The 12,308-nt window shown below is 42.4% G+C and overlaps 1 protein-coding gene across 1 annotated transcript in view; it reads left to right on the top strand.

The window, feature by feature from the left end:
- The window catches only part of LOC111964034 (astrotactin-2), a 798,238-nt gene that overhangs the window by 197,769 nt on the left and 588,161 nt on the right, over positions 1-12,308 (top strand). The window contains exon 8 of the mRNA XM_023987704.3: positions 11,842-11,926. Coding sequence (XP_023843472.1) covers positions 11,842-11,926 — 85 coding nt within the window. The remainder of the gene's footprint in view (positions 1-11,841; positions 11,927-12,308) is intronic.

Below are 12,308 nucleotides of genomic sequence, written 5' to 3'. Positions count from 1 at the left end.
ATTACACATATGGAATCATGTAGTAACCAAAAAAGAGTTAAACAAATTAAAATATATTTTATATTTGAGATTCTTCAAAGTAGCCACCCTTTATCTTGATGACAGCTTTGCACACTCTTGGCATTCTCTCAACCAGCTTTATGAGGTAGTCACCTGGAATGCATTTAAATTAACAGGTGTGCCATGATAAAAGTACATTTGAGGAATTTCTTTCCTTAATGCGTTTGAGCCAATCAGTTGTGTTGTGACAAGGTAGGCGTGTTATACAGGTGTGCCATAAAATACCATATCCATATTATGGCAAGAACAGCTCAAATAATCAAAGAGAAATGGCAGTCCATCATTACTTTAAGACATGAAGGTCAGTCAATGCGGAAAATTTCAAGAACCATCAAGTGCTATGATGAAATTGGCTCTCATGAGGACAGCCACAGGAAAGGAAGACCAAGAGTTACCTCTGCTGCAGAGGATAACTTCATTAGAGTTAACTGCACCTCAGATTGCAGCCCAAATAAATGCTTCACAGAGTTCCAGTAACAGACAAATCTCAGAGGAGAGTGCGAGAATCGTCTATGCAATTATCTCATGGCTCCTAAATCACAGTCCTATCTTAACAACACATACTTTCATCATTTGTCATATGCAATGTAGAGGATGGAGACTTTGTACATGTAGTGCATATACTTTCCAAGTTACAGTATTTATTTTATAACACTTTTAATGACATCACAAAATAAAAACCAATATGACATTCGTTTTCTATAGCTCACCACTGACCATTCCCCACGTTCTTATGTTAGCAATATTGTTCCAGTATTCGCTTTAGAACGGGTTAGAGTTTCGGCGGTAAACCTCTGTGTAGACAAAACACATTTCCCTGTGAAATTTGGAGTGGGATGTTCTCCCTCCTTGAATTTACAACAAGGTGTGAACTGTCAACCCCCCAGCAGCTCCCTCCTCCCCTCTGTGGGTGAGAGAGGGTCTGGTTACTGTCATCCATTGACCAGCTGATCTGACCCATTCGGATCCTCACAGGACAGTCATGACACCATGCAATTAGAACAATGTGGACTGCAAACATGTTCAAAATATTGAGAAAATATGGGGCAGGCTAATTAACTAACTACAGTGTCTTCAGAAAGTATTCAAATGTATTTTTACGCATTTTGTTGTGTTACAGCCTAAATTTAAAATGGATACAATTTCAATTTTTTTGTCACTACACACAATACCCCGTAATGTCAAAGTGAAATTATGTTTTTCAAATTTTGTACAATTTGGTCAAAAATTAAAAGCTGAAATATCTGTCAGTAAGTATTCAACCCCTTTGTTATGGCAAGCCTAAATAAGTTCAGGAGTAAACATTTACTTAGCAAGTAACATAAGTTGCATGGGCTCACTTTGTGTGTAATAATTTTTTCATGACTGCCTCATCTCTGTACCCCACACATACTGTACAATAATCTGTAAACTCCCTCAGTTAAGAAGTGAATTTCAAACAGATTCAACCACAAAGACCAGGGAGGATTTCCAATGCCTCGCAAAGAAGGGCACTTATTGGTAGATGGGTAAAAATACAAAAAGCAGACATTGAATATCCCTTTGAGCATGGTGAAGTTATTAATAACCCTTTCGATGGTGTATCAAAACACCCAGTCACTAAATCAGTTGCCGGCGAGTAGAAACTGCTCAGGGATTTACCATGTGGTGACATTAAAACAGTTACTGAGATAGGAATAAACTGAGGATGGATCAACAACGTTGTAGTTACTCCACTATACTAACCTAATTGACAGAGTGAAAAGAAGGGAGCCTGTACATAATAAAAATATTCCAAAACATGCATCCTGTTTGCACCAAGGCGATAAAGTAATACTGCAAAAAAATTGGCTAAGAAATTAACTTTTTGTCCTGAGTACAAAGTGTTATGTTTGGGGCAAATCCAATACAGCACATTACTGAGTACAACTCTCCTTATTTTCAAGCATAATGGTGGCTTCACCATGTTATGGGTATGCTTGCAATCGTTAAGGACTGGGGAGTTTTCAGGATAAAAATAAATGATTTGGAGCTAAGCACAAGCAAAATCCTAGAGGAAAACCTGGTTTAGTGTGCTTTCCACCAGACACTGGGAGATGAATTCACCTTTCAGCAGGACAATAACCTAAAACACGAGGCTAAATCTACAATTGAGTTTTTTACCAAGAAGACAGTGAATGTTCCTGAGTGGCCGAGTTATAGTTTTGACTTAAATATACTTTAAAATCTATGTCAAGACCTGAAAATTGTTGTCTAGCAATGATCAACAACCAATTTGACAGAGCTTGAATAATTTTGAAAAGAATAATGGGCAAATGTTGAATAATCCAGGTGTGCAAAGCTTTTAGAAACTTACCCAGAAAGACTCACAGCTGTAGTTGCTGCCAAATGTGCTTCTACAAAGTTTTGACTCTGGTGTGAATACTTGTGTCAATGAAACTTTTCTGTATTAAAGTTTCTATACATTTGCAAAAATGTCTAAACATGTTTTCACTTCGTCATTATGGGGTATTGTGTGTAGATGTGTGAGCAAAACATATATTTAATCCATTTGGAATTCAGGCTGTAACACAACAAAATGTGTAATAATCACGGGGTATGAATACTTTCTGAAGGAACCGTGGGTTATAAACGGACTAACATTCAAATTGGAGTTGATGACAACGCAATACATAAAAGACCTAAATACACAACTTGAAGCAACCACATATTTAGCCATGGAGCACGTTCTGATTGGTCAGTGAGGGGACAAGCCTCGACACTCCCACAACGTATTTATTCGTCAAAATCCAGCCCTTTCACAAAACACCTCCAGCTACTGTGCCCATAATTACAGTTTTGGAAATAGGAAAAATATTTCTGACACAACCCCAAACCTGTAACGCTACCGCCAACGCTAAGATTTATCATTGCTTCAGGTTTGTCAAAATAGAGCCCCCTTTGTCTTTGTACAAAGTATCACTTTAATGTTCCCTTGCTAAACACCTGCCTTCATCCACCTACATTACCACTCCTCCTTCCATAACCTAAAAATGCACACTACACTAAACCAAAGAAAAGTCCCGCCACCCCAAGACTCAACATCATTTGTGCTCACTCATTTTCTTGCCAACGTGTCTTTACTGGCTCACAGTAAGGTCTGGGAAACAATCGGTGCAATGTGCAGTGTTGTAAACTAACCACTGCTGGAGAAAGAGGGGCGCCTGATAAGCAAGCTGTCATGGGAAAAAAAAGAAAGCGAGCGAGCGGATCTAAATTAATTTCCTGCCCCTGTGAACTTTCCTCTGCACCGAATGAAAGTCAAATGCCTGAGAGGGAGATAAAGCCCAGAGACTTTGAAGGAAGCAAACAAACGCCACATGATAACACATCTATTATGAAAACACTACGCAGCGGCATTATCTGAGGCGGTGGTTCCGAACGCATGCCTCAAAGCAAAAGTCAATATTTGTGGTGATGAGGCTTCAATAGAAACCTGATAACAGACAGGGCCAGTGTTTGGACTTCTCAAATGCAGTTAGAAATTACTGTTTTAATGATGCATTACATTTTAGTTTCCCTCCTTTTAACATGGTGATGTGCAAATCTAATTTTGTGAATCAGAGTTGAGTGGAATAACTTGTCACGTCAATCAACAAACAACTAAAGTCCTTTCAAAATACTTTGTTTACCCAACAAGGGGTGCAAGTGGCAATTACAAGGATACTCTTATGCACCTACAAGAACACACATTTCACTTTACATCCCCTCTCAGTGTTATCACCAGCAAGGCCAGCTGCAGTAGTTTTACTCAGGTACCTCGAACACTGTCTCTGTCTCACTCCACCACCCCCTAATGCCATCCAGCCTACCATCACAGTCATTAACACAACATTGTGTCACCCTTGCTTGTTAAACAATCTCCTGGCCTCCTCCCCCCTCTTCCTTCATTATCCTCCTTCATTCTCCTCCTCCTCCTCCGTGCCTTAACTATCATCCTCCTCTCATGTGAGGTATCACAGTGAAAGTCAATGGATGAAGGACCTCCACTGGCCCCATGTATACGGATCTCTCCTTGAGCCCCAGTGGTGTGTGAATGGGTTTGGGCCGGAGCCAGCTCAATCACACACAGGCAGAGGCACCTGTACACACACGCAAAGGCACCTACCCACCCACACAGTCAAACACACACACTCCCACCGGCTTATCAGCAAGGCCACAACACCTCCTCTTCCAGCCATCGGCCATGTTAGCACAGCTGAGCACGGGGGGGATACATGTGAAATAACACGATCACTCTCGCTCACGACTTCATATAAAGCCAAGCCCAACCTCCTTTCCGCCCTTCGTTTTCTCCCCGCCAATAATACATTCTCCCAGGTTCCTACCGCAACTAATAGGTGCTGAAATGTCTGGGTTGTTCCGGCTTTATCAGCCCTATTCATCCAACCCACCGCCCCACCTGCCCACCCAGGACATGGTGTCGATGATGAATCTCCTCAAGGTCCCGAAACAGAATTGCTTCCCCCCTGGAATGGTGTAACAGTAGAAATATGCACCAGGACAACAATATCTCTTTCCCCTGCCCATGCTGTGAACCTTGAAATGTGAAAATTGCCCACATGGCCTGTGCAAGATAGGAATAGCATTCTAATGAAACGTGTCATTAATCACTTCAGGTCGGCTGCAGGGAAAGAGGAGGAGGGAGATGATTAGTTACTGGTTTCTAGTGAACGCTCCCCGCTACTTTTTTTCCCTTCATTTTGGCTTTAATTTAGAAAACAAGAAAAGAGGAAACAAGAAATGTGCTGATGATGACGGATTTTTGTTGCCAATAGCATTTGTAAAATGGTTTGTTGTGAATATTTTGTTTAGAGGTTTGGTGTGGGAGATGAAATGAGCGAGTGAGAAATGTTGGGCCAAATTGTGTGTGCGGATGTGCGTGTGTGCATGTGTGTGTGAGAAAAGAGAGTGAGAGATAGCAAGAGATCCAGTGAGAGAGCGATGCAGGAGCGAAGTATGTTTAACAGCAAGGGGTGGCTGAATTGGCGAGAAAGTGGAATGTGTGAAGATGAAGGCCTATTCTGGCTGAGAGGGCTGATTTGACTATCTGCTGTTTGGTTAACAGGAGCTGGGAGCTGTAAGTAGCAAGGAGTGTCTGAGCTGTTAGCTGTAGGAAGGATAGCATCATCTATTTCCTCTCCATGGTGCACCATCTTACAATAAAACCACCTGGTATTGTTGCTAAAAAAGCAGTGTTTCTACTAGTTTGACTTTTATGACTCGATGCCACCATCGTAAAAAAAAGGCATTCATCATAAATACAAACTTTGAAGTGATATTTCATTTAGCTCTTAAGAGAAATAATTCTGAAATGCTAGAGGTAATTGCTTTCAATTTCCCTTTCATCAGGTAGCACATTCTCACATTATTAAGGCAGTAGCTGTTCCCTGCTAGCCGGTGTGCTATGTCCCCGGCTCATAAACTCACTTAATGAATTATTAAGGACTTGGTGCTAAAATGTGAATGGCATTTTATGACTCCGGTTAATATGTTTCTTCCAATGTTATGCCCCTCCGAGGGAGCATAGGGACCTGTCAACAGGAGGGTTACTCTGTGCAATGCTAATGTTATGGCCGACTCTAACCCACAATGACTATGCATTTTATAAGCTTTTCACACTAGTGGCGCTCATGGGGCAATGCATTTGAACCCTGCACAAAGCTCCATAAATGCAGTTTGACCATGTAAAATCAATGGTGACCATGAATTCATTGATCTGTGAATTTAGTTGTGGAGGGAATAGGTAGTCTGTAAAGGGCTTTGAACAGCAAACCTGAATGCTCAGATCAATATATTGTTTTATGTTGATAGGACTAATAGGATCAAAACTCTTTTGATTATGGAGAGAAAGTTTGAGGTCACATTCTTGTTATGCTTCTGTAGATACCGGCAGCGCCATAAATACATATCATATTCCCAGTTGATGTGTGACTAATCATTTTTCATTTGTCTTGTTGCATACAGTTGACTAATGTGTGGGCAGTAATGGTTAAAGACTCAATCTTCCATAGTTCCGATTGTTTCAAACAACCAAGTTGAGTATTTTAGCCCTCCGTTGGCTCACTGTCCCTTATGAAAGTAACGTAAGAAATGATTAATTTAGACAAACTAGCTGGAAATGAAACGTCAAGCTATATGAGTTGTTGGCATGAATTCCAATGTTTGTCCCAAGTGTGAATGCAGACGGCTGAATAATTACTGTCATATTGCAGGTGGCCAGGGCAATCCAAATGGAAATGAATGCACAATTTACATCCTGAATGAACCCATGCTGTTTACAATTTACTTCTGAAATGTTTTAGTTTCATAACCTGATATCACTTTTGTTTGAATTCCTTGCAGTAGTATTTCCAATGTTGTTGCACCAATGCGATATGGCACACACAAAGTCACTGCATCATTGTTTCTATCCTGAAAAACAACCGTTAATAAGCTACTGAGTAAGAACTGTTGTTTTGTCTTCTGTGTTACTCTGACTACCATTTGAACATTGCCATACAAATTAGACGAGGTTAACGAAGAAAATAGTATTGAATAAGGGAAATTGTAGTGAATATCCCATATTAATTTCAACAAGTAAGAGGTGAGGTTGAGAATATAAAAAGATGGAAGGTATTCTCAATGAGAAAGAATTGAACCGCAGTAAGATGACAATGTGATCGTCATGTTCTTGTCAGCATTTTTGTAAGACTCAAGTGCACCTAGCGGAGGTCGTATAACAACAGACGTTTGTTACTCAATCCCTCGCTCAAAGTGTTACATAGGCCTACAGCAAAACACTGAGCATTGTTCTGTAGCAACCGAGCAACGTTCAGGAAGGAAACATTTAAGAGTGGACTCCGGCTGGGGTGGATGAGACAGTAGCTTAAATCACAAGTGCCTCTCTCCGCTGCTCAAAATGTTCCATAGGCGCATAGAAAACAATTTATTTCTGTAAGGACGGAGGAGCGTTCACAAACACAATGTTCTGCAGTATACTCACGGCTGGGTCGGGGTGAGAGGTAAACCACAGAGCAGCGATAATGCCTTCATGGCAGGAGACACAGAGGGAGCTTTCCCCTCATTCAATGTTTGCTTTTTCTATTTGTTTTTGTGTTTTATGAATCTGCCGCCTCATATCTTCTGACAGATCATAAATCAGCACCCTGAGGCATGGGCAGAAAACCCCTGGCGCTTTAACACTGCTTTGATTCTGTATGGATTAAAAACATGGAGGGTGGGAAATGAAAGGGGGGAAGAGAATACAATGAATATAATTAGCCTCCTTTGACTCTTCTCCCATTTTTAAGACTGTTACTTCTTTGTTTTTTGTTGTTGAGTTTTGTAGATACAGTGTTTGCGGATTTATACTTTATGCTTTACACCTTTGCTTTCTTTGTGTCATAACTTATCATTGCACTGTTTATGCTATGTTATTTAAATATACCATTTCAAAGCACCACCCCCTTATCCTTGGCATACAGTATATGCTGAGTGTACAACACATTAGGAACATCTTTCTAATATTGAGTAGCACCCCCTTTTGCCCTCAGAACAGCCTCAATTCGTCGGGCTTGGTCTCTATAAGATATCTAAAACATTGGCCCATTTTGACTCCAATGCTCCCACAGTTGTGTCAAGTTGGCTGGTTGTCCTTTGGGTTGTGGACCAATCTTGATACACACAGGTGAACTGTTGAGTGTGAAAAACCCAGCAGAGTTGTAGTTCTTGATACACTCAAACCGGTGCGTCTGGCACCTACAACCATACCTCGTTCAAAGGCATTTCAATATTTTGTCTTGCCCAATCACCCTCTGAAGGACACATACACAATCCATGTCTCAATTGTCTCAAGGCTTTAACATCCTTCTTTAACCTGACTCCTCCACTTCATCTACACTGATTGAAGTGGATTTAACAAGTGACATCAAAAAGTGATCATAGTTTTCACCTGGATTCACCTGGTCAGTCTATGTCATTGAATCTATGTTGACAAAGGCTCTGTTGTCACCATATCAATGCTTTTGTCATACCATACAAGCTATACAATGAATGGTTTCTTTCTGCCTTTGAAAATGTCAGGTCAAAAGTGAAATCGTAATGGGTGTTTATAGTAGAGGGATGCATCAGGAAATGGTAGTCCGGCCATTTCAAGTGTACATCAAATCAATAAATCCCAGATGTACCACAATAAAAGGTTACATAGTTCTTTATAATGGTACCACAATCCTTAAGTTCCTACAGATCAGTGGCGGTCGATGCCGTTTAAGATTGAGAACGATTATTATTTTTATGAGCATGGCCTTATTTCTATGACAGCAGATTAGATGACTGTCATTCATATTCCATTCACCCAACTCACTGTAACATCGAGAGGTTTAGGCTACTACATACTCACATTTTCCCTATTCCCATCATGAAGTTGCTACAACCTAGCCTATGAATTAAAGTTTACAACATAGGTGCACAGGTCGAGAGAAATTTGAGTAATCAATGTGACAGACAGTGACACATTCAATAACACTCTGCACAATCTTGCCTGCATCTAGCTGATCTAGGGTGTAATCATTAGTCCAAAAGTTACAAACAAGAGTCTCTATTGGATACATTCTGTTATGTGTCATGACTTTGCCCTGTTGGGTGAGGATCATAACCCCCCCCTTTCTCTCTCTTCCCCCCCAACGGTTTATGGCCTACCATAAATACCGAAACTCTCTCCACTCTTGGAAAGCCCTTTTGTTACCACAGAGAAAGACTCTACAGGATGGTAACTTTAGAAAGTTGAACAATGAGAAAAATTTTCTGTAATGGAAGGGTCCGTTGATACTTTTATTTAACCTTTATTTGACTAGGCAAGTCAGTTAAGAACAAATTCTTATTTACAATGACTGCCTAGGAACTGTTCAGGTGCAAAACGACAGATTTTTACCTTGTCATTTCAGGGATTCGATCTAGCAACCGTTTGGTTACTGGCCCAACACTCTAACACTAGGTACTTAAAGAATATGATGTCAGATCAGTCATTGTTTTGGTAGATTGTTACTAATGATAGGACAACAGAATTGTATCTTTGAAAGTCTACACATTCTAGTTATCAGATTTACATCAAAATGTGATTAAACATGAAACTATTTGTGAGAAGATAAAATGTGATTTTAGCTTCTAAATGAGAGAATTGTTTCATAAGTAAACTTATGCTCAATCAGTAACCCCACCCACGGGAGCACAGACATTGGTTAGAAGTATGAAACACACCCCTTCTCCTCCCCAGTACAAAAGTCCCCGTAACGATCATTAACGTTTAGTTCCAGAAATGTGAGGACTGCTTTTCTAACATTAAGGTGGGTGAATTTCAACGTGGAGGTGACGATCACCACGCTGGAATGAATTTCGACTAGACCAGTCAGAATACAGCACGAGCTGATTATGGCAACTTGGTATGAACTTTTAACTAACATTCACTAAAGAAGAAGTGATATATCCTAGACCTTCGAGTTATCAGCTGCAGCTGTAAACGTACGTGGCCTAGGAAAGGATAGACAATTTCCTAAGAACGACAGTATACTTCAACGTACAGTGTCTTGCAAAAGTATTCACACCCTTTGTCATGTTCGTCGTAGTGAGGAGACCAAGGTGCAGCGTGATTTGAAGACATTCTTCTTTAATAAATGAAGAACACTAAAACACTAAACAAACTAACAAAATAACAAAAACGAACATGAAGCTAATTACAATGAGTGCTGACATGCAACCACACATAGACAACTACCCACAAAACCAAAATGGAAAATGGCAACCTAAGTAGGATCCCCAATCAGAGACAACGATAAACAGCTGTCTCTGATTGGGAACCAATTCAGGCCACCATAAACCTACATTACCTAAACATACAAAAATCCCCATAGATAAACAAAAACCCTAGACAAGACAAAAACACACATACCCCCTCGTACACCTGACCTGACCAAATAATACAGAGAATATAGAAAATGAAGGTCAGGGCGTGACAGTACCCCCCCCCCACCCACAAAGGTGCGGACTCCGGCCGCAAAACTGAACCTATAGGGCATTGGTCTGGTGGGCATTTCTCCGCGGGTGGCAGCTCTGGTGAGGGACGTAGCCCCCGCTCACCTCTGGCTTGCCCCACTTAGGTGGCGCCTCTAGAGCGGGGATTCCTCGCCGCAACACTCCCGGACTGGGGACCTTTCGTAGCGGGCCCGAACTGGGCGGCGTGCTGAGGCTCCGGACTGGAGGGCGACTCTGGAGGCTAGCCGGGCTGGAGGCTGTCTCTGGAGGCTCCGGCTGCGAGGCCGTCTCTGGAGGCTCCGGGCTGGAGGCCGTCTCTGGAGACTTCCGAGGCTGGAGGGCGTCGCTGGAGGCTCCGGACTGGAGACCCCTTGGAGGCTTCATGCCATGTCTCACCCCTGGAGGCTTCTTGCCATGGATCATCACTGGAGGCTTGTTTGCCATGGATCATCACTGGAGCTTCGTGCCATGGATCATCACTGGGGCTTCGTGCCATGGATGATCACTGGAGGCTTCGTGCCATGGAATCATCACTGGAGGCTTCTTGCCATGGATCATCACTGGAGGCTTTGTGCCATCGGATCACCACTGGAGCTTCTTGCCATGGATCACCACTGGAGCTTCTTGCCATGGATCACCACAGGAGGGTGCCATCGTCCGTACGACATAGGCATTCTGGAGCATTGCACTTGGAGGCTTCTTGCATGGTCATTACTGGAGGTTCGTCATGATCACTGGAGCTTTGCCATGGATCATCAACTGGAGGCTTCTTGCCATGGATCATTACTGGAGGCTTCGTGCCATGGATCATCACTGGAGGCTTCTTGCCATGGATCATCACTGGAGTGGAAACGTTTTGGGTAGCCTTCCACAATCATTCCAGAAAAATAATGTCATGGCTTTAGAAGCTTCTGATAGGCTAATTGACATAATTTGAGTCAATTGGAGAAGTACCTGTGTATGTATTTCAAAGCCTACTCAAACTCAGGACCTCTTTGCTTGAAATCATGGGAAAATCAAAAGAAATCAGCTAAGACTTCAGAAAGAAAATTGTAGACCTCCACAAGTCTGGTTCATCCTTGGGAGCAATTTCCAAATGCCTGAAAGTACCACGTTCATCTGTACAAATAATAGTAAGCAAGTATAGACACCATGGGACCACGCAGCCGTCATACCGCTCAGGAAGGAGACGCGTTCTGTCTGCTAGAGATGAATGTACTTTGGTGCGAAAAGTGCAAATCAATCCCAGAACAACAGCAAAGGATCTCGACCTACATCTCTCCCGAGTCCGTACGGGTGTTTCAGAAATGGGACAATACTGTAACTACTAATTGGATACCACGAAATTGGGGAGAAAATAGGGCAAAAAAATTATCTCTCAGAACAGCCAGATTTTTTTTTAGTTTTAAAACTGTTGTTTTATCATTTAAAAAATGAAAAAGTCAAACTGTCTCTAGAATGGTAAGACTGTGACTTTTGTTAGTTAATCAGAACATGTCAGGGGTGGAGAAGGGAGTCTTAAGGTTTTAGGTGGGCGTATTGACTTCAGTTTAGAGTTCCGGCATGTCTGAGGTGGAGATTGAGGTGAGGCTAGCTATAATTAGAGAAGGAGCGGGAGGTTGAGCAGTAGCTGCCAAACTATGTCTGGTGCAAACTGATTATTGGACAGGGCTTGCCTGCTGATCGATGAGCAGGGAGGCCCTGGAAGACACGTGGATAAATTAATATATTTGTCACTTTGTTCCCTTCCCGCAGGAGAATGCAGCTGTCATGAGGGCTATTCTCCCGACCCGGTGCATAAACACCTCTGTGTTCGCAGCGACTGGGGCCGCAACGAAGGGTAAGTCCAGCCGGCTCTGCCCTGCACACGGACTGTCACCGCACTGATGAGACAAAAGGAGAAGAGGACAGGAGAGGAAGAGTGAGAGGGCGAGGGAGGGAAACATAGGGTGAGAGGGGAAGGGAAGGAGATGGAGCGAGGGAGAGGGGAAGGGAAGGAGATGGAGCAAGGGAGAGGGTATGCTAGCGAGTATAAGGAGAGAAAGAGAGCGGGAGAGAAATGAGGCCTCCATCACCTCGCCATGTGCCCAGTCAAGTGCAAGCCCTCTTCCTGACTCGGACTGCATGCTAATTAACTCAACTAGCTCAACAGCTGGGCAAATAAAATACCAGCCCCCATTAGCTATGTAAATCTCTCATCATCAGTTGGACTCAGTCCTTAC

The sequence above is a fragment of the Salvelinus sp. IW2-2015 genome, linkage group LG5 (assembly GCF_002910315.2).
Source record: "Salvelinus sp. IW2-2015 linkage group LG5, ASM291031v2, whole genome shotgun sequence".
In the NCBI taxonomy this organism is placed as follows: domain Eukaryota; kingdom Metazoa; phylum Chordata; class Actinopteri; order Salmoniformes; family Salmonidae; genus Salvelinus; species Salvelinus sp. IW2-2015.
This window is presented reverse-complemented; position numbering and strand designations above follow the sequence as displayed.